At 35.8% G+C, this 25700-nt stretch overlaps 1 protein-coding gene across 2 annotated transcripts in view; it reads left to right on the forward strand.

The window, feature by feature from the left end:
• Positions 1 to 24471, forward strand: part of NDFIP2 (Nedd4 family interacting protein 2) — a 45974-nt gene extending 21503 nt beyond the window's left edge. The window contains exons 4-9 of one of the 2 annotated variants that reach the window (XM_054271435.1): positions 3044 to 3103; positions 6149 to 6236; positions 14601 to 14725; positions 17765 to 17831; positions 20947 to 21052; positions 22920 to 24471. In XM_054271435.1, the coding sequence (XP_054127410.1) occupies positions 3044 to 3103; positions 6149 to 6236; positions 14601 to 14725; positions 17765 to 17831; positions 20947 to 21050 (444 nt within the window). In that variant the 3' untranslated portion in view covers positions 21051 to 21052; positions 22920 to 24471. The remainder of the gene's footprint in view (positions 1 to 3043; positions 3104 to 6148; positions 6237 to 14600; positions 14726 to 17764; positions 17832 to 20946; positions 21053 to 22919) is intronic. The other variant, XM_054271436.1, reaches the window with a different exon arrangement.
• The last annotated feature ends 1229 nt before the right edge of the window (positions 24472 to 25700 follow it).

Genomic DNA, 25700 nt, shown 5'->3' on the forward strand with positions numbered 1-25700 from the left:
TGGGTTGTGGAAATTCAGCTACTATTGACCATAATATACTATACTCAAAAAGGCCTTCCAGTGCTTTCACTAAAAATGTCTTCCTTGAGGTCAAATGTGATTATATTTGATACACATTCAAAATCTTAGTGTCTGTGATGTGCTTGTGACTGGGAAAAAACCTTTACTTACCCAGCAGGAGGCAGGTCCTTCCTTGACTGCTTCACAGTGCACAACACTCACTTTGAGATATGCACAGCTGATGTTAAAGTAGGTTTCTGTAACATCACCAGTGATGATGTCACACAAAGCTGTTTGATTGAATTCAGTAGGAAACCATGGTGATTTGACTTGCCAAGTTTTAGTAGTGAGGGGATGATCTCCATTGTCACATTTTATCTGCTCTAACAGGAGCATGGATTCTTTATAGTCTGTCCTTACTGCTTGTCATATAAGTAAAACTTTTGCTGAAATACTGGTCTGATTCAAGTCCTTATTCTGAAATTACAAATTTGGAGCATTAAAAACCCAAACTCTAACTTGTAGAGTATCTGTGACACTGCAGACAGGATGTGCATCTCTTGCAAGATTTTTGCTCTCACATCTAGAACCCTATGATGCACAAATTTCAGACATACAAGAAATCTCCCTTGACAACTCAGCCTGAGGTTCAGGCAATTTCCAGAATAAAGCTAAGCAAAACAAATGAAACCCCAAAACAAGAGAGCAAGTATTTTTAGTCTTGTCATTTTAAACTTTTATTTACTCTTTCTTAAAAGTTCAGGTCACTGTAACAGAAACATCTTTTGCCCTTCCTCAAGCAGTCTGCCTGCCTCTGGTCAAACCACATATTTTTGAAAAATTAGTTTCCTCAGTTGATAAATACAGCTTCAAGTTTTGTAAATGCACGGAGATGGTCTTGCATGAGAAAGTTTAGGCTGCTCATAGTTCTGAAGGGGATGGGACTTCAGAGGTGCTGTTCCTGGAGAACATTCTAAATGTTCTGTATCAGAGTAGAATTACAGAACTAAAAGTAGATACAACTTTTGGCTGCTCTTTCCTGCTTTTGGTGAAAACATTGGACCTGAGAAATAGCAGTTTTTGGTGTTCCTTGAAGCAGATTTATTATTCATGGCCTTCAGTTAGAAGGGAAGGGGAAAGCCACTATATTCTGCTCTCTTCAGTGGTGGGTGGGGGGGAAGAAGGACAATTGGGGCTGACCCTGTGAAACTTAGATGTTGTGGGAAGAGAAGTCGTGTTTTGATTGAGTAGGGAGGTAGCTAGAAGGGAGCAGAGTTTAAGTCAAAATAGGAAAAGGCAAGGATGAATGGAAGGCAATGGTATGGACAAGGTAGAAGGACTTAAATGAGAGACAGAAGGGAAAGGGCTTAACTGAGATGGGAGGAGAAAGGAACCCAAGTGGGGACAAAATGTAGTACTAGGAAAGGAACTGAAGCTGGTGTGTGAGAAAAGAGGACCAGGGAGGGAAAAGGAGTCTGGAGATAAGAGGCGAGAGAGTTGGATACAGTGATGAAGTGAGAAATCAACTTTTTCACAGTCTGCTTTGCTAGAGCACACAGGGGATCTTGAAATTCAAGAACTACGTGACACCACAAGAATTTCACTTATGAAAAATCAGTAGGAACACATCATTCCCCCAGTGCAGAGATGGACTAAAAGATTCTAGACTTAATGGCAATACTAAGTTAGTATCAGAACTGTATCTGAAAGTCACATTCTTGCTGACTGCTGAAGAGCTCACGTTTATCAGTAATTCTGCTTAGTTTGCTTCTGGTTTTTGGGTTTTTTTCCCCTCTTTCTTTTTCTTTTTTTAGCAAATGCATGCACACACACAAGCTGTGTTTGAGAAACAGCATTAAGATTGCAAAGTTGGGATTTGGGGAAAAAGTAAGAAATGCTGAAGCTGAGTTTCAGCTTTGTAGATAATATGAAAATTAAGTGCCAGTGCAGTTTTAATCACTGCTGTTTTAATTATCTTACCACGTGATGCTTCCACAAAATCCTTACCTTATTTAATACCTCTGGACTTACGCTGAGATAGACTAAGACTGTGTAATAAGGGTGTCTTAATGTGGCAGGCGGCTGGAATAAGAAAGAAGGCTCTTGTTATAGTTTGAGTGGTGCTTTGCCCTCTTTAGGGGAAGGATTTAGCTCTGAATACCCATGGAAGAACAGATAAGTAACTTAATTATGTAACAGTAGTGCAAAGTTCAATTGTTTTCTCACTTTCACAAGTGACAGCTGCAGACATTATCTGACCTGCATGTTACACACTTTGCAAAACAGACAAATGATGTAACATATAGATTTTTCAGTTTTTATTTTCAGCCTTATGAAATGAGTGCTCTTACAAATGCGAACTCTGCTGTGTTCTAAGCTTCTGGTTTCTTCCTTGTAAATGAGGATATATTGCCTCTTTACAGCAATAATGTAAACAATTGGAAAAAGTTGAATGTCCTTTTGTTACCTTGAGCAATGTGTGAGGGTGATCACTTTCATGGTGTACTCCAAAGTGTGCAATGAAGGTTTAAATCTACTCATTAAGCAAAAGAGTAGAAAATGACATGGAAGGGCAGCACACTTATTACACAGCTTTCAAATTTTTTCCCCCAAATCATGTAGGCCACCTCAAAATATCTTTAATGTGATCATATGAAATATTTCATCATGGGCCTGTATTAACAGATAATACGAAAATTCCAAACTTAACATTTACTGAAACTTTCAATAACTTTACAAAATTCTTTGTGTAGCTTGTCTTGCAGGAGTAGATTGTGTAAAAACGTGTGTTCCTTTCAAATGCTCCCAGAGATCTCATTTTTTTCAAAGAAATTGTACTAGCCCTGTGTCACCAGTGGTGATAGCATTAGTTATCCTGGCTTTTTCTTTTCAAATCCTCAAGGTCAGTTTTGAAAGGGCAATTTAAATGGACAAAAATGCTGCTAACAGTTTAATGACTTTGTTTGTATGTTGCAATGAATGGCTTTTACTTAATGCTTTTCAGTTGCATTTGTCTTATGTTTTTCTGTTTTTACATGCTTAGCACGCCCAGTTTAGGGAATCTAGGAGTCTGTTTGATGAAATATTCCTCAGTCGTCCAGAGGTATGGTATAGTTCTCTCTAGTTTAGACTTTGCTATGAATTTTCCTGCTGGCAAACAAATGCTTCTGGGGTTAATTGTGCCTTTTTTCCCCATTATTAATTTCTCCCTATTGGTTTGTATGCTGAAGATATAATTTATGGGGTTTATTAAGTAATTTGACCTTTTCCTCAGAAGTTTTTCTATGTAAACACTGCTTTGTGAAGAGTTATATCACTCTTTACTTTATTAGGGTGGTTGTCTCCCTGTATGCCATGCTAGATTTCTGTTTGAAAAAAAAGCTAAAAAACACTGAGGAGAAAAAACAGTTCTTCTCTTGCAGAATACTACAGAGAACACTGAAGTTTATGGGGGTTTAATAGATTCAGCTTCAATAGATGCTCTGTACCATTTGATGTTCTTTTGTTTAGAGAAATTACTCTGTGTGACATGCCATTTATGTTGATAATATAATTTGCTGTTCAGATGTTTCTCTGGTCATAGGAGCAGTAACCTTTCTGTTCCTACAGATGTCAACTTATTTAGAAAGCAAGGATGCTGTCCATCTTCCTTAATTTGGCTAAATTTGCCAAAAACCAATGGTATACCGAAACAGTGTTACGTATCTTACAGATTTGTGTGTGTTGTGTTACATTCTTCTCATTAAAAAGAAAAATAAATATATAATAAAATATAATAAATATATAATAAAATACATGACCTCATTGATAAAAATGTCACTATCTAACAGAAGCATTTTGTAAAAATCTGTTTGACTCTAAGCATCAGCGTAGAGGACAGTTGTTCTTCATTGCCCGTTTTCATTCCTCAATACATGGTGGCAAACAATTATATTTTGCAGAAAGACTAGGGTAATTGACACCAACCAGATCAAATGAGAGCACTGAAAGACAGTCAGTATTAGTGGGGCTTGAGCAGTGGTCAGTTAGTGTTTTCTGTCTGCAGGACTGCTCATAAAACCTCAAAATCCTCAATGATGTGGATATAGGCTGATTTAATTTCTTAGTATTCTAAGTATTTAATATCTTAAACACTTATAATTTTTGTACACTGTTTTTTGTAGACAGTAAAGAGAACTCACTTTAATCTTTCTTTTTGGCAAGGAATGTGATTAATTAATACTTATTCATGCTTAATACAACAGCGCTTCTTGCAGATATCTGCTGTCATGTTCCTGAGCTGTATTTATTGACCTGTGTTTCTCACATGTGTAAGCGTCAGAGAAGCCTCTACTAAATTTGTTACTGTCATTGAGCAAAATTTCCTTTTTTCTGAGGCAGCTTTTACATGGAGCACAATTCACTAATTGTTTTGGAAATGCCAGTATGAAGTACAGTAGTTAGCAGACAATTTTTAAAAAGTCCAAAATTATTATGTATGGGTTTTGTAGACCTTGTGAAATTAAAATTGAAATTGCTTTTTTTTGTCCGACTTGAAAAAGGAAGTTTTATGGCATGCATTTCAGAGATAAACACATTGAAATGCAACTCTTTTTTTAATGCTTTTTCAGCCCTTCTTTCCTTCCCATTCCCTTCCTCTCCATCAGTCTTGTATCTGCAGCAAAGTTGAGCTGAACAAACTGATGCTTTTTTAGTCACTTAAGATGACCATTTAGGAATGCCTGAAATTATGTGGAGCTGAATTACAGCCCCTTAGAATTCTTGCTTAACTGGCTTTTTGTGCTTCCATTGGAATTGTCTGTGTGAATAGCAGTGTTTTTTAAGTAAGTTATCTGATACAGTGTCTTGGTTAATTAATCTGAAATACAGAGCACAGCTGGAATTTCATAGCCCTATCACTAAGGGTTAAGCTGACTGCTCTGAGTTGGTACAGCAGTCATTCAAGGATGTTTTTAACCTAATTGCTATACCCTGGTGAATTATTTTGCTCTATTTACAAAGGGGAACATGTGACAGAGCTTTAGGTCACTGTGGTTGTTTAATGCCCTTTTAGTCATAAACATTATTTCTGTAGTAAGTGCTTGTGGGTGAAACAGCCAAGTAAATTTCCCTTGATCACTCTTGATTTCATTTATTTTTATAGGAAATTTCTTATGTCAGTTCCAATACATTATGGTAATAGGAGGAAAAATTAGGAAAAGAATTACCTGTGCTTCTGTTTAGACCATTTTACTGCTACTACTGACAACATTATTTAACTTGTATCATCCTGCATTGTTTTGATGTTACTCATTTAAGTTTAAAAATGGTGTTTAATTGGTGTTAGCACTTCCTAAAGAGCCTGATGAAAACTGTCATTGTGAAAACTTGTGTTTGCTGGAGCAATGTTCCACCTGTTCCTAAAACTGCATATATAATACCTGCCAAGTTCTGTTCAAAATCGAGTGCTGAGAAACAAAGCAGATCTCACTTTCATTATTTTAAGGTCCATTTTGACTCAATGGGAGAAATCTTTGGATCGTTTTGACTGACGTCTCTGCTTTTGTTGTACTTCAAGTGCTGTGCCTTTTGAGTTTGGAAACCTTTCAGACACTTTTAATGTGCTCGCGCCCTCTAGTGACCCTGGAGGTGTTCTTTGCCTTCCTTATGTTTTTCTGTGGGTTATAAAATTGGTTAGTGCAGTGCTGTTGCATCTGCACTTGAACTTAAGATACTAACCTTATTCTACAACTTTTATTTTACATTAAGGAAATTATTAGAAGACCTTTCCAGCAGGAAAAGTATAGAGCATACTGTGTGATGTCTTTTCAAAAAAATATTTAATAGTTTGGCTACGTACCAAGATAGTTACCTTAAAAAAATATATGTGGGTTTTCATTGTCAAAGTACTAATCTGGAATAATTCTAGCTTCATTTAAGATGAACAGACAGTATGTACATATCTTCTACAGAAAATTTGGGCTCTGTCAGTATAAACAGCAAATAAGATTTGTTTTATACTTATAAATTATTTTTTTAAAACTTGCTTTATGTGGACATGTTAAAGGAATGTCAATTTTCTTCTAGCTTTAGAAACATGATTAATACTTTATCCTATAGGTAGTTATTCCAAACTTTTCACTAAATTATCACTAACCTGTAAATCCAGGAAGAAGAGTATCCACCACGGGATGATTTCAGTGATGCAGATCAGCTTAGAGTGGGCAATGATGGCATCTTCATGTTGGCATTTTTCAGTAAGTTATCTTGTATCCCAGACCTACTGAGGTATATCTTAATTGTGCCTTTTTCCTATGGAGTATAAAAGAGCTGTGATAAATTGCAATAATGTACTGTAATGAACAGATTTTTCTGCCTGTGCTCAAATATAAACACTTCCTGTTCCAGATACAGCAAATATGTTGCCTTTTTTTTGGTAGCGTCTGTCACAGATAAGGAGACAAAGCAAAATTATAGTAAATGCTTGAAGGTCTAGCACTAGAAATTCTATCATCTTCTGGTTGGACCACCAACGTGAATTAAAGACCAGATCACACAAATCTGGCAATTGATTTTTAACTAGAAAAAAATTGAGAGAGGTGATGTGCTGTATAAAAGTTACTGGTGTTAGTGTAGTGAATTAAACAGACATGGATTGATTATTTGGAACAAATCCAACCCTACTCATTTTCAGGTTGAACTAACCACTGTTTATATAAAAATGCATTGTTTTCAGGTAATCTCTGATTTCAACAAGCCCTCCTGAAGCTCTTTGTCATGTACTGTGTGTACACTGTGCATGTCTTGTAACTTGTGTACTGCATTAAGCAAAGTTAGATTTAGCAGCTAGAAGCTGTTTCTACGAGGAAGCTGCGTTAGTTTTACAAATTGTTTATTTATTCTGAATTTCTGAGGGTTTTGCCCTTTCTGAAATAAATGTTTGGCAACCTGGATGGAAGTTTGGTATTGAGAATACACCAAATGTTCTGCTGAGAATTCATCATGATTAAAGCTGATTGATTATCCACTGAAGCCTCAATAATGTCTTTTACCCTAGGTTTTGCGGAAGTTCTTATGTAGTCTTTTTTGCAATCTCTTTAACAGTTGCAGATGCAGGTTACAATGCTTTCACAGAAGGTTTTTTTATGTTGGTATATGATGTGATGTTTGCATCTTGGGATCAAAATATATGTGTCTGCCTCACAAAACAAATCTATAAAGATGTTTATAGAGTAGCAAAGTGAGTTTTGTAGTCTGACCTCTTTCTGTATTTGGAACATAGAAGGAGTATATTCTTGGGGTCAAAGGGAGGTATGACTTAAGTTTTCTTTTTTACTTTATTTTCTTTTCCCTTTTCTATGTTCTATAACACAACTTATTGTATTTAACCTGTTTAGATCCTTTATTGTGTGAACTTGTTCTTCCTTTTAAATTCTGGTTCAGGCCTTCAGTAGCACTGCACTAGGAGACCAAGGGAATTGTTTACTTTAATATGTCTTAAGTCCTTTAAGTCACAGATGTCCAAAATTGCATTCCCAGAACCTGGTGTCCACCTTCAAAAATGCAAGTATGTACTTGGATAAATTGGCAACCTTCTCTTCAAATAGGTATTTAGCTGAGTCTGACTGCACAGAACAGTACTCTTAAACATTGGACAAAAATACTGTGTAGATCATAATTTTTCATGATTGTTCTGAGACTATTTTGTTGCAGACTTTGCTTGCCTATGAAGGAAGTGCATAAAATGAGTGTGTACACATTGTAAGGTATTTATGCAAGTGTGTATTTAATTGGAATGTGTTGGTTATAATGGATACTGGTTACACAGGGAAATTGATAAACTTTACTTGCTGTTTGTGCTCATAGTATGAGGAGTTCACAAAACCAGTTGTAGATAGTAATAGACCTGAAATGTTAATTTTTAGTAATTTTTCTTGGGAAATTGGTGAATTAAATGAAAAATGATCTTAACATAATGAGGGTATACATTGTGGGGGTCATGTATTCCTGCTTGTCCACTAAGGAGATAAAAGTCTCCAGGAAGCTGATGTAAGCAGATTTAGGAGAGCAGCAAGTAAAATGAAATTTATAATAAGGCTGTCTTTTGGGTTTTCCCCCAGAGTGGGATATCTTCAAATGCAAGTAGAGGTGGCAGATCACAGAAAGCCTCAAATAAACTCCCTGGCATAGTTAAAATGTAAGAGAACTGTATCAGGAACTGCTCTCTAGTGAAAGGAGAATGAACAAATGTCTTGTTCCAGATATGCTCTCCCACTTCCTCCCTGACTGTCAAGTACAGCACTGGAAGATCTTGGGGATGGAAGCAGGGGCAGATAGCTTTAAGTATAAGAATAAGTTAAATTCTTTAATTTCACTTTATGCAAGTGAAGTGTAGCAAAACAAACTTTATTCTGAGCTTACCGGCATATTGCAGTCACTTAGCGATATGTATCCACCATCTAGTGGTAGCTGCCCACGCTGCATAAAATTGCTATCTCCAGGCCATCTAGTGGCCAGATCTGTTTTTTGGGGGGTTTTGGTCGTTTTAGGAGCCTGCTGCATGCCTGTTACAGACCTGTTTCCCATCTAAGCTATAAAGTGTTGTTCTGTTTAGCAGGATGAAACAGAATAATACAATACACACTCAAGAAGTGAAGTTCTTTGCATGAGGAGCTGGATTTTTTGGCTTGATCCAGAAACTTGGTGAAAAACCTTTGAAAAGCAATACTTTTTATTTCTGATATATGGTAAAATCATGTTTCAGGAAATTGGTGCTGCCCTTAATCTGTGATTATGTTGATGAGCTAAGAATCTGCTCTCCAATGGTCAGGATGGTGTCTGTCAGTTTCTTATTTTGAGGGAAATGAATATATAAGCGAATATTCATTTTGCTATGAATGCAAAATGGAAAAAAAAAATTCTATTGGACCACTTCATATTTTTTTTTCTATTTTGTATTTTTAAGTGCCTTGTACAGCATGATAGAAATTTTCTAGAATGCCAGAGGAAGTTAGTGGGTGAGTTTCTTGGAGTATTTTTTTTTTTGTATCAACAACCAAAAGGAGGAATTTCTGAGCTGTATCTTCCCAATTTGAACACAGCTGTTATTGTGATACAGTAAGTAACTGTCATGAACAAAGGGTTTGGTTTTCCTGCTAATCTGCCTGTAGTGGAAGTCTTTTGAATTATGTCTGATAAACTCATACTGGTATGTTATCTGAAGGAGATCCTTTTGGACGTTATTAAAAGGCTTATATGGTTTTCCTTTATATTTAAGGAATGCTTTAGAACCAACCTTTTTTCCTGTGGACCCCAAGAGGAATTGTGGAGCTTATCTGAATTCTTTGAAACCATGTAAGGGAGTTTTGGGTTGTCCCTGCAGCATAGGCAAAATGAATTTGAACTTCACGGATAGGTTAATAAGGAGATAAAAATGGAGAAAAGTGTTCAGTAGTACAAACAAAGCTTAAATTCTCATACGTAAATCTGACCTTTTAGAACATCTAGGCTATTTAAGCACTGTATAACTCACTGCAATAAAACCTGGTTTTATAGGAAAATGCAAATGTACAAAGTGTCCTAGACACTATACTGGAACAGAAAGTTACCGTACCGAAGTTTTGTAAATAAATGTTCATACAGTTTTCAAACCTGTTAATTGTCTCAAGCAGTCAATAAACTGCACACAAGCTGGGATACCTTCTTTGGGCGTTTCAAGGGGGTCCAATTTGGAAGGCAGAGTTGTAGCACGAGTTCAGGGTGAGCACGGTCTCCTTGTAGGTACTTCCTGAGGAGTGGTAAGCATGGTTGAAGTTCCCATGGGAGGCTTCCTCTGTGTTACTTTAGGAAACCTGACTTCTGCACATCTATTTCACAAATGTTCTGCAGGTTTCCCTTAGTCATGCAAGAGAAGCTGAGGGGAAGTTACTTCATTAAAATTTTAAATGTTGGGAGATAGGGAAACTGTTTTGAGTTCTTATTTCTCTCTGGTTATTAGGGGAGGCAGACTGACCTTCAAACACAGTCACTTAACTTCTTTCTTACTGCAGAAACAATTTGACTTACACAGTTTTTCTGTATTCATTAGATATAAAACAAAACAATTGGAATGAGGGAGCTTCTACTTGGGTAGTAAGAAAAACATAGCAACAAGAGTAATGAAGAAGTAGGAATAAATTGTCAAGGAATGTTTCTGAACATGAATTACTTAGGAAACAAGTTATCTGTTTTCTGTGGAAGCTGACAGCCAACACTTCAAGTGATGATCATCAGTCTGTAAGTGAACCCTCAGAATGGAGCAAAGATCTGTATCCCAGTTAAAGAATGGAACAAATTGTATGCAGGAGTGGGAAGAACAATTCGTGCCATGAAATCCTGGAAAGAATTATTTATTATTGCAGTATGTTTAGTAAGTCTAGGCCAGGTATAAAGCATTAAGCTCTTTGGTGTTTTTCTATATATTAAAATAACAAGTAAATGAACAAACAAATTGTGGAGTAAAGACTATAACGGAGCATTAGTTGCTTTTTGTATATGTAGTTGCCATTATAATCTTTTTACAGGCTTGATTCATGGCTAAAATTTGGAACATAAAGCTTCCGATCAGTTTTACTGCCTTCTTTTCATGATACTTAAAACGTAAGTGAATAATGTGTAGTTGTGGAAAGCTAAGTAAAAAAGATCAGCAGGTGAAGTGCTGGAGCAGCTGAGAAAAAATCACAATGTAATGTGATTGTCATTATTGTTTCATCTGTTGTATTTCAAGACGTACAACTCAAAAGTCTTGTACTTTGTATTTTGGCTGGGGTTATTATACTGAAAACCTTGAGGAGAAATACAGTATAAATGTAGGGATTACATTGCATCACAAACACTCTATTAAAAACATCTTGAGTGCAACCCTCCTTCTCCCAAAAACCCATTTCTTATGTGAGTCATTATCACCCACATAGTTGTTGTCATGAGGAGATAATGCTAAAGCTTATATTCTTCTTATATGAATTGCATTTATATGGACTTTTTCCTTTTGTAGTCACCTCAGGAATTAAAAAATTCAAAAACCATACTTCTATCAGTCCCAGTTCTCTGAATGGTCTAGAGTATTAAAAGTAGATACTGAAGTCATGATGCCAGTGCAGTCAGCATGAGTTTAGTCTAAATGTCTGAAATATGTTAATGGAAAGGTGACAGTAATTGAAAGCTGGGCTCAAGTAGGCATGTAAGCACTTTTGGGATAGAAAACAAATCTTGCACAGTGGTTTGATTTGCAGAGGAGATCTACAGGATGCACACAGAATCTGGCTGCATGTAGAAAATGGGCAAGCAGAAGTTAAGAATTCTCTTTTAGGGTCATGATGTGGTTGTAGGAGCTCACCAGATTTTTTCCCCCTCAGTTTTAGGAATGGCTTTCCTTATGACAGCCCATTATTAGTGTCATGGCAGGTACATTGTGCAGGAATGTCATGGAAGCTGATGTTGTATGATGGATGAGATCATCTCAAGCAGCTGAGCAGTGTCACTTACATTACACAAAGTGGATGCAGAAAAGTAGTGGAGGATAGCATTTATTGCAGCAAGGAGCTTGTACAACGACTTAGTTGTCTCTAGTAGCTAGAGAAGGAAGTTGGTAATTCTAGAGAAATTAGTGCATAATTCCTTTTACTGATCACTCCCCTCACTGGTCAATTTTCTCCCTCAGCGCGATGGGGGAGCTTGTGCTGTGGCTTCTCTATGACAACATAGGGATGAAAATGACGAAGAACTTTCATTGCAGTAATAAGTTGAGACAGGAATTATGTAGGAATTTATTGCAGCAACTCTTACCAGATACAGTGTAAGCTGGTAAAGCTCAGAGCTTGCATGGCTGACAGAAGATACACATGGATGCACATGATGAAAAAGATATACAGATGGGCAAATGAGGCTGATCTTGATGTAGAGAAAAGCAATTGGAGGGAATTGCAGTCTGCTCAGAAGATGCATTTCTGAAAGTAAATATTGTATTTCATAATCAGAGTGAAACAGGAAAATGATTTTCAAAGCAGTGGTGGGACATGAGATGTAAGAGAGAAGTAATGGCAAATATGGAAAACATGTAGACATTATAGTTGCCTTTCTTAAGTTTGTTAAAATGATGCAACACCAAGGCACTTTGGGAGAATCTCCCTGATTGCCTGTGTTTTAGAGCAGTGGAAGTTACATCTTCCTTGTGCTGCTGAAGACATAGATTTTTGCTTAGGTCCTGACTGTACAAGTTTTCTAGCAAATGGTTGCAGATAAAAACTTAAATAATGAGATTTTTCTTCTGCATGTACTTCAGTTTTATTGGAATATATGAACTTGCATAGTTTACAATTTTTATAACATTGTCTTTTCTGCTTGTATTAGCTACTTATGTAACTTGATAGAACAGCAGACTGATTAGAGAGAAAAAAACCCTACTGTGAACAGGACTGGAACATGCTGATGCCTTTACTTTCAAGAGTTGGGCAAATACCTTGATGTTAAACATCCATCAAATACTTATGCATTCTATTTTGAATATTCCTTTAGTTCAAGTTGAAAGTAAGGTAAAATGGTTAGTGCTCCTTTTTTATTATAAAAAGCTATTTTTTTTCCCTCCTGTATTTATGATTGGAAAATCTATGATTTTTATAATGCATTTACAAATGAGTTGAGGTAATTAAAAAAATATATTAAAATTGTACATATTCTGAGAATTTCTCTAGTGCTCATAGACCATTAGAAACATGTGAATCTTGTGTCCTTTCTAAGATACCTGTCATTAGGTATGCCTCACCATAGTAAAAGTCACCCTTGGTAGCTTGAGTAGTGGGGAGAAAGAGCAGTGAGCTCTTTTGCTGAGGCAGGATCAGAGAATGCATTGAATAAGGAGCTTTTGAAATCTGTTACTGTTAAAAGATGGTGGGTTTGGAGAACTTGCTTAAAATAGGGAAATCAAAACAATTTGTCTAGGCTGTCTCAAATGTAAATGTATCTTAGAAAAATAGGTAAATGTTGGGGTCGCAATGTTGTTTTGTAGGGGTGTTTTTTAGCAGGAGTTGGATTGGTTTTGTTTGTTTCCTCTGCATATGCCAGTTTGGATCAGCATTTGCTCAAAGTTTTGGGTTTTTGCTCAATGTTTTGTTTCTTGGGGTCCTTTTAGATTTAATTGTATAAAAGTAAGAATTCTTGTTGCCGCCATCTTTTACCCATGCCTCTGAGCAATGCAAGATGTTTTCTCACTTGAACTAAATGACTATTTTGATGTGAAGTCCTCCAAAACTTTTGGAACTTCCATGTGTTTAAAGTTCATGGAATCCTGCTGCAGTTTCACAGACTTGATTTTGCATTTGTGAGCATATCATTGCATCTTCATGTAGATTATTGGGAAAATTTTAATAAGGTTTTAAAGTATAAAAATAATGGGGTTTAATAGATAGTATTTCAAAATACTTTAATTAAAAAAAAATTGAGTAATTTTCTGTTCCTAGTTGTGTGTTCAAACTTTAACTGAAGAGACAGACTCATTTTTCCTCTGACGATTTAATGTCTGAATTTCATGTAGCTAAGTATGGGATTTTAAACACTGAGAATTTGTTGGCAGGGGTTTTGTTCCATGCTGCCCCTCTTCCATACCTTTTTAGCCTCCTCTGTGATTCTTGTGTTTACTGTGGAGCTCCCTAATGTTTTCAACTTTCCACTGTCATGTTCTCTCCAGAATCCCTAAGTTACCTTCCTCTTACCAGTTTCTCCAGCTCTTCTGTTTGGTGGCTCTCTTTTTGGATGCCCTCACTGATTTCTAAGCTGGGTCATTCCCCTAATTTTGAATTCTCACAGTTTGATATAATGCATGCAGCCTGAAGTCAATGCAGATGATGATGCTGATTGCCAAGTACATATGCAGATATGAAACTTTAAATTGTTAAACTGGGGGTTGTGTAAAAGTGTTAATTGAAGCAATAGTGGTAGTTATGATCAATGTTCTTTTTGTTCATTGATTTTTTTAACTTGTGTAAAGCTGCCAAGGCTACTTATGTCTTATGAATATAGAGCTAAAAGAGAAGGCATAAATATAGATCTAAGGGACTCATGAAACATCAGCTTCTCAACTTACCTTCATTTCTACACTAAGTTTTTGGAGCAAGAGTGGATACTTTTATTCTGTTAGATCGAAAATGGATAAAGCTAAACATTGCAGCCTTTATACATGCACATATGTGTGCGTGTAACTATATTTTTGGTTATAAAGGTGCAGAACGGGTTTTTCTTCTTTGTTTTAAGCCAAATCTTGTATGTTATAGTCCTTTTTGTGAATTTACTTTTCATGTCCAGTATAATCTGGTTAGATGTCTATGGCAGTATAATACTTTCTTTTATGTTGGAATTTTCTCTAGTGTAAAGTTGTAGGTTCCAGCCTGTTTACCATTTGCTTTGTCATTAAGTGACTATACCAGGGGGAATGTCTGGGTTCAAAGTCAATCTCTGAAAGCCTGAATTACTGGAAGAGAATTAACTGACTGTGTAAGCATGTCCTTAGTAGTTTAAAAGTGAAATTAGTGTGAAGTCTGTTTGCGTAGCTCTACAGATTAACAGAAGCTACTGTTTCTTTTATTTTATAGTGGCATTTATTTTCAACTGGATTGGATTTTGTTTATCCTTCTGTATAACAAATACCATAGCTGGAAGGTATGGTGCAATCTGTGGATTTGGTCTCTCCCTGATCAAATGGATTCTTATTGTACGGGTATGTTTCTTGATTCACACAATACAGACTCTGTACAACAAACACATAATTTATTCAAGGATATAATAAGGGAATTGAAAACCACTATTTTTTCTTTTTTTTACTTGACATAGCATTTGATCTTCACATTTCTAGTAAAATAAATACCAAATTACTCATTCCTTTTACAAGTATTTAAAATTCTACAGAAGTGGAGCAAGTACCTAAAATATCACTGGTATTACAGTGTCATGCATGAAAGATTTATAGATGTCTTAGACTGTTAGGAAAGGAATGTAAGAAAGCATTTCTTCCTTGTATTTGATTATTTTATTCCTTGTAAGATACATATGGGACCAAGTCCAACTTAAATATGAAGTTAGTCACATTTTTACAATATTAAATGCTTGAGTCTTGATGTTTTCTCTGCAAAACTCGATACTTTTCCAAAAGGCACAGTAGCTGAATGCAAGTTACTTAGCTAAGTGGATGCTAGATGAAATGTAATGGTGCTTTCTGAACTTGAATTTGGCTTATCTGTGAGACACAACATTTAAAATCCTGTCCCATTTAATGAAGAAAAAGATCTTGGATAACCTACATATCTTTCATATTCTGCCACCAGTAATCTTTTTTTAAATATTTTTTTCTCAGTGTGTGTGTTAGTAACTTGACTTAGACTTAGCATGATAGTAAAAAAATTGTTGGAAGATTGCATGGTCCTTTCTGCATATGTACATTCATCCTTAGAACTTTTTTTTTTAATTTCCTTTTTGCTCGTTCAGAGCAGGGAAATGCTGCTGGACCAGATGTGATTCTGGTGTATTTGTTGGAATTCAGGGGCTGGGATAGAATATATCTTAATAGAGAGAGAAGACATAAATTTTTCAGCTATGTGTTCATTTGGGATATTTTCACCTTCCCTTAAGGCATACTGAACAGAGGGCAGAAATTGCTTGTTGTGTCACTTTTATTATTTCCCTCTGCTGGAAAATGTGCTCAAAACAAATATACAAATTAATTATATGCTAAACTTCCTTTAGAACAGAGAATTACTGTGTTCTAGACTATAATTAAATTATTGTATGTAATCCATTATTAATTCTGAAATATTAGAGCTGGCCAATTTCAAGACCTCAGGGATGGAGTTTTTCATAATGAAGATCATAATGTTCCCCTATTGTCTCCCTTCCTAGAGACAAGAGCAGAAAGCTCGTGAGGTGTGTGCTGACAGTCATTTTAATGGTGACACACAAGCAGGCCTGTGTGCACCAAATTGTTCTGTCCTTTTCTTTCAAGCTCTTTCTTTTTCACTCAGGGTCAGTAGTACAAAACTATTTAGCGTCTAAACAGCCTGAATTCATGTATGCTTGATGTGTATCAGTTTTTACTGGGGAAAAGGAAGGCGGTAGGGGGAACAAAAGCACAATTTTGCTGTTGGGGAGATTCTGCAGACATGGCTGATTCTGCCCAAGGAGAGTAGGAGAGGAGAGCAGTGCATGTGGGCAAGTATTTGATTGTTGGTTTTAGTGAATCTTCTTTTCAATTAAATGAAATTGTAACTATTGGAAAAGTATCTTGATATGTTTGTGTGTGTATGATTATAGATATATATTTATAAGCACACACAGATATAATGTTTAGAGAATTGAAAATACTGACTAACAAGTGAGATGAGATCAATGTCAACATGTTGTCAAAATCCTAGGAATTGCGTATTTATATATGGATAATGTAAAATACCAATTCTTTAGTTCAATTTAGCAATTCTGTTTCTTGCTTTTTTTCTTTGATTGATGGTCAAAATGAATACTTGTACTTTTATATAAGTATACTCTTATATACTCAAAGAGTTCACATAATCTGGCTCAAAGAATTCACATAATCTGGCTTTATTCTGGAGCAAATATGTGGAAGAAAAAAACCACCTTTATCTACAGTTCTTTATATGTCTTAGATTTTCATCTGGTTGTATATGAGGCCCAGTATCTTTTGTTTGGTTGGGATTTTTTGTGTTGGGTTTCTTTGTTTTGTTGTTTTTGTGGGGGTTCTTTTGTTTGTTCAGGGTTTTTTATTTCCCCTCCCATTACTTCTTGTTAGATATACTGAAATGTCCTAGAAAGGGCAAATGGGAAGCACTAAGCACAAAAGTCAGGATGCAGTAAACATAATGAATGATAGCAGGGTAGAAGCGTATGGGAAGTGTGCAGAGCTGCTGAGTAGGTTATTTTCCTCCTTTTGGCAACTCTTCACTCATCTCCCCATTTCTACTTTTTGTGGGGGTTTTGGAGACTTTTGATTAGCCTTTTTATCAGTGAAGCATGAAGTCTGGCGTCTGGTAAAGGCACAGATACCTGTCTCCAGTACGATCACACCCTGCCCTCCAGCTGCCTCCCACATCACAGGGAGGACAAAACTGTCTGCTGTGGTCACTCGCAGGAACAGTTGAAATGGCACTTCAAGGTTCATTTAGTTGCGTTCAGCTCACTGCTGGGAACTGAATGCTGGTTTGAAAATGAAAAGACTTAAATGAGTTGGGGGTCTTTATGGGGCTGGTATTCATGGCAGCGATTAACAGTAGGGGGTATACAGAAGGTCAAAAGCTCCCCTTTTGTAGGGTCAGCAGAACATCCCTGTCTGATAAGATTAAACTAATGTGGCTTTTCGTGTTAATATCTAAAGCAGCAGGCTGCTGTAATGTGTTTGGGATGGCAGGCACTGAGGGGAAAAGGGGAAAATCAACAAGTGGTGACTCATTATAATAAAAAATGACAGATTACTGGCAAGTAATACAAGAGTGTTTTCATATATACATATATATTTTACATGGGTACACACACGTATTTTTTAGAGATTTTTCATTACTTTGCTGCAAACCAACTGATAATAGAAATGTTTTATTTGTGTAATAGACTGCTGTACATATACTAGTTTTGAATTTTAGTAGGATACATTTATTTTAACTTGCTCTTTCCTCCTTGCTTTCTCTATTTGCATAGTGCATTAAATATGTCTTAGTCATCTATCTTACTGCAACTAAGCCTCCTCTATGAATTTCAGTTTTCAGATTATTTTACTGGATATTTCAATGGACAGTACTGGCTTTGGTGGATATTTCTTGTGCTTGGTAAGTGGCAGTTGAATTCATTTCTGTTTTGATGTGGAAGTACTCAAAGATGAATCATGTAGCTGTAAATAAGAGTTCTTTAACATGTTTAGCTATGTGCTTTTCCTTAGCTGCTGATAATTTTGTTTTGTTTTTATTTCCATACTATTCATGAGGTTATTGGTTACCGTAGTGGTGTTATTGTGTGAACTGTGGACTATTCAAATACCCTTCAGCTCAAAAAATTTTGTTCTGCATAAGGGATTATGTGTAAAACCAAGACTTGTAACTTGTGCTTTTTAAATTGCTTCTACTGTTCTAAGGGTGCAGAACTGTGTAATGAAACTTTGGCCTTATGTGATAAGTAGTAGTTACATGTATAAACCTATATGTCAAGTATTAAATTTTAAGAAATGTGTCTGAGCCTAGGAAGGTGGAGTCTGCTGTCTTGTGCACAGGTCACAAAATGTCCTTTTTGAGTCCTTTGAAATGCAAACTGCATCAGCAGTTCTCAGTAGGATGAGAGAATGGTTTCATGCTTGGTGATCACAGTGGTCCCATGATGTCAGCTTTCTCTTAAGAGCTCTGTCTGCCCGTGTTTCAAGTCTGATGCACATCAAATTGTGCTCTTGTGTTTGTTTTTAATGAAGGTATACCAAAGCCCAACCACTATAACTTTTCTCCAGCTGTGGATTTTGTAATTTGGATATGGAATCTGGAATGATTTTCTTTTACAGAAGTGAATGCTGCTATGCATTTTAATTTCTGTTTCCAGCTCTGGAAGCATGGTAAACTGTTGCTGGTTCAGTAGGTGGCACTCTTCCCTTTGAGTCAATTGATTCAAGTGGCTAACAGCAAATGTTAGAATGAAGCATTGAGTAAGTTAAGAAAAAAGACCAACTCTGAGATCTTCACTGTGACTCACTATTTATCTTGCAAGAAATGTCAAAAATCTTAAACAACATTACCCAAAAATTTCTCTATCTGTCTCTTAGTAGCATTTGAGGGCATTCATCAGACTCTCTAATGTCCACCTTTCTCTGCTATTGTGCACTTGGTTGCTTGATATACATAAAACCTGCAAATGTTTAACAGCTCACAGCATCAGTCCCTGGAATGCTTTTGTATTTTTTGAGGTTATTGTATTGAAGTAGGTGAAATGACTCTTTGCAGGCACAAACATCTCCAGATAAGTCTTTAATTAAAACAAAGCCCGTGGTGCCTGAAATTGAGGTTTGACACCTTTTTTCTTTAGCATAAAAATAGTGTTCCTCCCCTAGTGCTCCCTCTATGGAAAAAGCTGTCATTTTTCTTTTTACTGGTCTTTTGCACATATTCAGGAAGTAGCTCACTTTTATTTGGGAAAGCCTTATTTTTGGTCTGAAGTGTTTGAGGATTTATTTTTTCTTTAAATCACAAGTTGGAATAAAAAGCACTCTGAGGTATAGAGTGTGCATCTGGCAGTCAGCATTCCCTTGCCTTATGTAGGTTTTGCATAAAGTATGCCAACAAATCATTTTTAAAGTGATGAAGTGGCTTTATGGTATTGCTAGAACACCATAGAAGAAGTCTACCTTAAAAAACTACTTACAATGACATGGAGGAGTATTATCATGTCATGGGAACACTGCCAACCAGATCTGTGTTTTGTTGTTTTGGATAACCTTTTGTTAGAGCACACAAAGTACTATGTCCAGCTTCTGTCCAGAAGTGAATGAGTTGGAGTCTTTCTTTTGCATAGCCCTTTGACATCCTTCAGCCCACCTACTGCCATCTCCTCTCTTCTGCTGTTCATCGATCGTTTCTGCTCGCTTTCCTTCTTTCAACAGCTGGAAAAATCTGCTTGTGCATCACGGAAGAGCAAAGTGGTCTACTTCCAAAGAGCTGTCATGTATCAGTGAAGAAATTGGAGAGACACATTTCTAAATTTCAAATTTAAGTGTCAGCCAGTGTTTCTTATTGAGGATCACCATGGAAAGTGGAGTGGTTTTTCTTTCTTCCTTTAACAGAGAAATGTAAAATATGGGTTGAACTTGGACTGAATTTCCAACATTTATAATGCCGAAAATACTCTATCAAGCACCTAAAGAGCTGCCTGCCCCCATTTTGCTGTTTCAAATTCTTTTCAGTTGAAAGGGGAACTGTCTCTGGTAGCTTTTGGGTAGCAAGTTTTGTAACAAACTTGCAGTCAAGATCTTACTGAGGAAAGTTAAAACAATCATAAACAAAAATCATTTAGGGAGGAATTGATTGTTACAAAAAATCAAGGGCTCATCCAGGATAGCAGGATGGAAAAGTGCATCATATAAGAAAGAAAATAATTAAATCCTTTACTGAATTTGTAGAACCTCAGTTTAGATTGTCATTTGAACCTTTGGAGTTTTAATGCACATGTGTGTATTCACATAAGCATATATCTTCAAGGTGCCATTATTGGAAATGTAACTTCTCTGTGACTATTATCTACATCTTTTTCCTCTTAGCTGAAATATTCTTTCAAATGCAGTGAAATGTAAATAATGTAAAAGATTTTGAATAAATTTAGAGTTGGCAAAAACTGTAATATTGACATATGCTGAGTAATTTTCTTTGGCAATTGTTCTTCCTTCTCTTGGACTGGTGTTTTTTTTACAGATAGTTAAATCTCAAGTCCTAATCTACTATAATTCATTACTGGCTTCTTGCTAGAGCAATCCTTACTTTCTTATTTTTCCCTCTTTTGACTCACAGTACATTTATTGTGCTTATTGCTAAAGGTACATTTTGTGAAGCAGGTACTCTTCTAACACACTAGTAATTTATTTTGAGAGCTCTACTTGAAAAGAGTTTGCAAATTTGCAAAACAGATTCTTTTATGTTTCAGGATTTTTTCCATCTTTGTAAGTATTTTCAAGCAGTCTTTTTAGCTGAAGACATTTGAAGTCTAAATCACTAAAATTGGTGGAAAACCTTTCATAAAATTGAATTCTTCCGTCACGAGATGAAAGCTGACTTAGTTGTTGAATTTGTGAATGATAAATGAAGACTTCAATTTACTTTGTAGGCTAGGTTTTAAAAATTATGCGAATAAGAATAATGTGGGATAGTGTGTATTTATGTTAATATACTTAATTTTGTGCATTTTCTACACTTCCAGGACTCCTCTTGTTCTTTCGAGGCTTTGTTAATTATCTTAAAGTCAGAAATATGTCTGAAAGCATGGCAGCTGCTCACAGAACAAGATTTTTTTTCTTGTACTGAAGGTAAGCCATTTTTAGTGATGAGGTTATCTTTTCCAGGAAAATGAAGAAAGAAATATTAGAAATAGATAGTCAAACTTTTGTCATAAAGCAGATGTTGCATGGTTTTTGAACATCTGTCACGAATACTGTGTATATATTCTTCATGGACTTGGAGATGTGTGGAGTTTCTTACTTGAAAGCATCCTCAATGCCTCTAGTTGGTCCTGGAACTAATGTTCAGCAGCAAAAATTAGGAGGAATGTGTTTTTCCTAAGAAACAGTATCTGCTGCTGTCAGGATACTGTCCTTTGTGCTGGAAAAACTGGCTTTTGTAGTCAACCTGTCGTCAGCAAGTTAGGAAGCACTCATCTGCCTGCATATTAAATCTGATTGACATGGGTCTGAACATGCAAACAATAGTTGAGTACTGTCTCTCTTTACATGACTGGATTAAGACAGTCATGTACAAGTATGATTATTGTGTATGCAACAATGTGCTTTATGTATCCTTCAGGTAGCTGACTAATCAGCCTGGCATGTATCCACTCTTTTTTTTTTTTAATACTATTTATCCGTTAAGTGGATTTATTGGACTTCACTATGTAACTAAAACCAGGGGTCTTTTTTTGCATTCAACTTTTTTTAAATTTAAATTGCATGACAAGATAAATTTAGCCTAGAAAATGTATTGCAGCGTTTTCATTGCTCTGCACTTAACTAAAAATGCTTAAAGACTATATTTTGACATACATGAGAAACTATGTTTGCTGTAAAAAAAAAAAGTATTTTATAAATTTTCTTCAGGATTGATCACAGGATTTGATCAATTTTTTTGAATTAAGCTGCAACACGTTTTCAAAGCCTGAAAGCAGACACACTATTTGACAGGGGGAAAAAACCCTGATTCTTTTTATATAAGACAAGCATAAACATTTAAAAACAGCTAATGATGAATGTGTGCTATACAATATACACTTGATTATGAAAAAAAAAACCTGTTAATGTAACTGTGACATGATATTTCTTTTAAATTTAATTTTTCCCCCCAAATTATGCAGTAAGTTAATTAACTGAGATGTGGATTGCTTTTTAGCATTCAATATAAATTAGCAACTACATGGCAGCATTGCCTTTTTGCAACAGTTAGATATGGCTTCTTTTCTTAGTGTTTTGGTAACCTCTTCAGAATACTGTAATTTGTAGATGTGACTGAAAATATCTGTTAGCTTTCAGTACAGTAAAGCTAAAAAATACTGTTTTTAAAAATAGTTGTTAGGACTAAACGGTATTTGAGAACTGTAGTTTGAAGAGAATAGTGAAAGTGTAGGATAATGCCATCTGGGATTCCTTACTCTTCTGCAGTTAAAATTTTGTGTTGGGAAGAAGCACTGTTTAACCTAGGACTTACTGAAGTTAATGAGCTGTCCTATCAGAGTTCAGTGGCTTTGAATTTTTTCTTTACCTGTAAGCACTGCTGAGATGCGTGGGTTGTGGGCTTATAAGGTCTGTGGGTTGTTTAGAGAGAGGAACACATAAATATTATGTTTTTGAAGCATCTGAAGTACTGGAACAAGAAGTTCAAATTAATTGCTATCGCATTTAAATGTCCTTGTTCTTGCATAGACAAGTAAGCTCCTCTAAAGTGACTCCTCTACACTAATTCTTAGTTTTAATAAATAATAACACCCCTGCAGTTTGAAATATTCTCAGGTGTTCTTCTGAAATCATAACTGAATAACAGAAAATGTTTGTGGTTTTTCTCCCATCCTGTCATGGGGGGTAGGGAGGCTTCTGTTTTGCTTGCAGTTCAGGTTTGCTGGTCACTTAGCAACACTGCTTCTGGTGAGTCATGGTGATGAACTGAAGTGCAATTTTTCTTTATCTCCAGACTGCATCGAACAGACATTCCTTTCCTATGCTGGTGTGAAACTTCCAGATGATCTCTAACCCTTCAAGTTAATAAGATAGAAGACTACTAAAACCAGAAGACAAATTAATGAAAATATGGCTTCAAAAATGAATGACAGGATGGCTTTATGATCAAGTACCAGTTCTGGTCATTCTAGTAAATATTTATAATTGCTGCCTTTTGTTTTAGCACATTTGTATATGTGCTTGTTAAAAAGATAGTATTGAAGTAAGAACAAACTATCTGTAAGTATAGATTAGGTGCAGTCAGACTCAGTTAATCTGTGCTTGTTGTATCTGAAAGATTTGAGTGGTAACTTGTTCCACAGCTTGTGTGTACCACTGACTTGGTGATCTGAACTTCTGAGTACAATGAAATGCATTAAATGATTCAGATTAACCAGTTTAGACAGGTTTTTTATATAATTTAGATTCATCTAATGATTGTATAGAACATTTTTAAGTTTACTAAACCCCAAAATTCCTTGTCACAAACTTATATTCGCCAATGTTTTATTGAATTCAGCCCAATATACTGGTTTGTGCTAAAACTGATACACTTTGAGTCCCCTGTAAATAACTCTGCATAAATGACTGTTTTAATTGCTTCTTAGGAAATATGTCAAAATATATTTTGTAACAGCATATTCTCTAAATTTTGTTTAATCCTAGAACTATATACATATTTTTTGTTAATTGGCTATTAAAGGTTTAGTTAGTAGTAGATGTAATTTCAGAGGTTTGCATTCTTGAGGTCACTATAAATACAACATCCACATTGAGTGCTTCTCAAAAAAAATCTTACAACTACTTTATAATGCTTGTTTAGAATAAATACATTGCCATTTCATAAGAACAAACAAGTTTAAATGCAAGGTAATTTGGGAAGTAATCTATGAAGGGAAAAAAATCTTTTAAAGCTCTGAAAGTAGAAAATGTGTTTTACTTCTCCTTTTATTCGTTTAAGGTATGCCATTATGTTCTTATAAATATCATCTCTTTAAGGGGTACTGTCTGCAGTTCATGCATGTGTAGTTTCTTTTAAAGTTTGTGAAATTTATGCTTCTTCTTTAAATAGAAGACGACATCTCAGTCCTTTGTACAACTGGAATCTCAGTTGCAAAAATACATTGGCTGTTGGTTGCACCTTTGAGGAAAAATGTACAAATAGTTTCCTCCATTTTTCTTTTTAATTACAATTCTGGTTTTTTATTACTAACGTTAAAAACAGTGAGGTTTATGTTGTGTTAAGCTAGTGCTGTATTGAGTTTTGTATCTATAATTAATGTTTAAAATATACATATGTAAACATTTTCATTTTCCTAATCTTTCAGAGATAACTGTTAGTGACTAAAACTTTAGGGGCACCTCTACTTCTCAGCTTTTTATGGAAGAAGAAAGTTAAGTATTATGTTCAATATCCTATTGGGATTTCCTTCTAAACTTCTGTTTGTTTCTGTGTTCTTTTGCATTCATTGTCCAGAAGAAAAAGAAGCGAATAATAAAGCATTGCTTTGTTTTGCTAATTATGACTTAATGCTTTTTTGGGGTTTTTTGTACTCCGTGTTGAGAAATGTATACTGCAGTATTTGTGTCAACATGGAATTACAGACAAATTACTTGGCAAAATGGGTACTAACCAACCCTTCCTGCTCCTTTTCATTTCTTGTTTTATGACAACAGACTGTGAGGACATTTCTTATAAAGAGTTAATGCAACCTTGCAAAGCAGGCAATATTTCTTCGTTTTCTTTGCTTACCAAAATCAACTAGCACTATTTTTCAACTATATCAATTTTCCCATATTAAGGAGCAACTTCTGGTAGAATTACTTCTGTTTGGTCCATGCATTTTATAGGAAGCTTCATACACATACTTTGTGCACTACCTGGGAAAAAATCTCATTTGGTCAGAAAGAATATGCAGAGTTAAAAATGTACACGTTATCTAATCCTCTGTAGTTGATGCATTGGTTTGGAAGCCTGAAATCTCATCAGCAGGAGGAAGGGAACTGGGACAGTATTTTCAAAGACTCTGCAATCTATTCCAGATGTGTCAAATTCTGCATATTTTCCTTGCTATTTCCTGTGAGCTTGGTTTGGAGCAGCTGGCTCTGTGGTTTAGGGACACCTGGCCAGCTTTGCTTTGTGTCTTAGGGGTATGGGGGAGAAGCTCCAGTATCACAGTGAAGTTGACTGTAAATAGATTTTGCATGAATGCAAATAAGGCTTTGAAGCTTGGGACTAAAAGACCTGAAGAAGGGAGGTGAGGAGAGAAAGTTCTGGTTTATTTGAGCAGATGGCAATGAAATGTTCCTAGTTTTGTCATCTACTTCTATTGCCGTAGATACCACAGGAAGATTGACATTTTGAATGTGATTCAGGTAGCCTGTGGGACTCTATTAACACATTTCAGAAATGATCAGTCACTCATGCTTTCAGTCCCCTTACCAAGCAGAGATTGCCTCTAAGCTTCTTTGACTGTCTCACGTAAGGTATGGATACAGTCCTCATCCTGCAACACCTTTCAACGTGATTTCAACACCCTGTTCTTTCTGTATCTGCTTCCCTCCCATTGAATGATGACAACAGGTGAGGAAAAGTGGCTTTATTTGTGTGTTATCATAACATCAGAAAGCTTTTAATCTCTCTCCCACTTTTTGAGAATGTTTTCCCATAATACTCTGCATTAGTCCCTTCTGTGTCATTGCGTGCATTGTTCACTTGAGCAAAAAACATTCATCTCATGAAATGACAATATAA

Source organism: Melozone crissalis, unplaced genomic scaffold (genome assembly GCF_028551555.1).
Source record: "Melozone crissalis strain CALT ecotype California unplaced genomic scaffold, PUWL_Pcris_2 ptg000013l_1, whole genome shotgun sequence".
In the NCBI taxonomy this organism is placed as follows: Eukaryota; Metazoa; Chordata; class Aves; order Passeriformes; family Passerellidae; genus Melozone; species Melozone crissalis.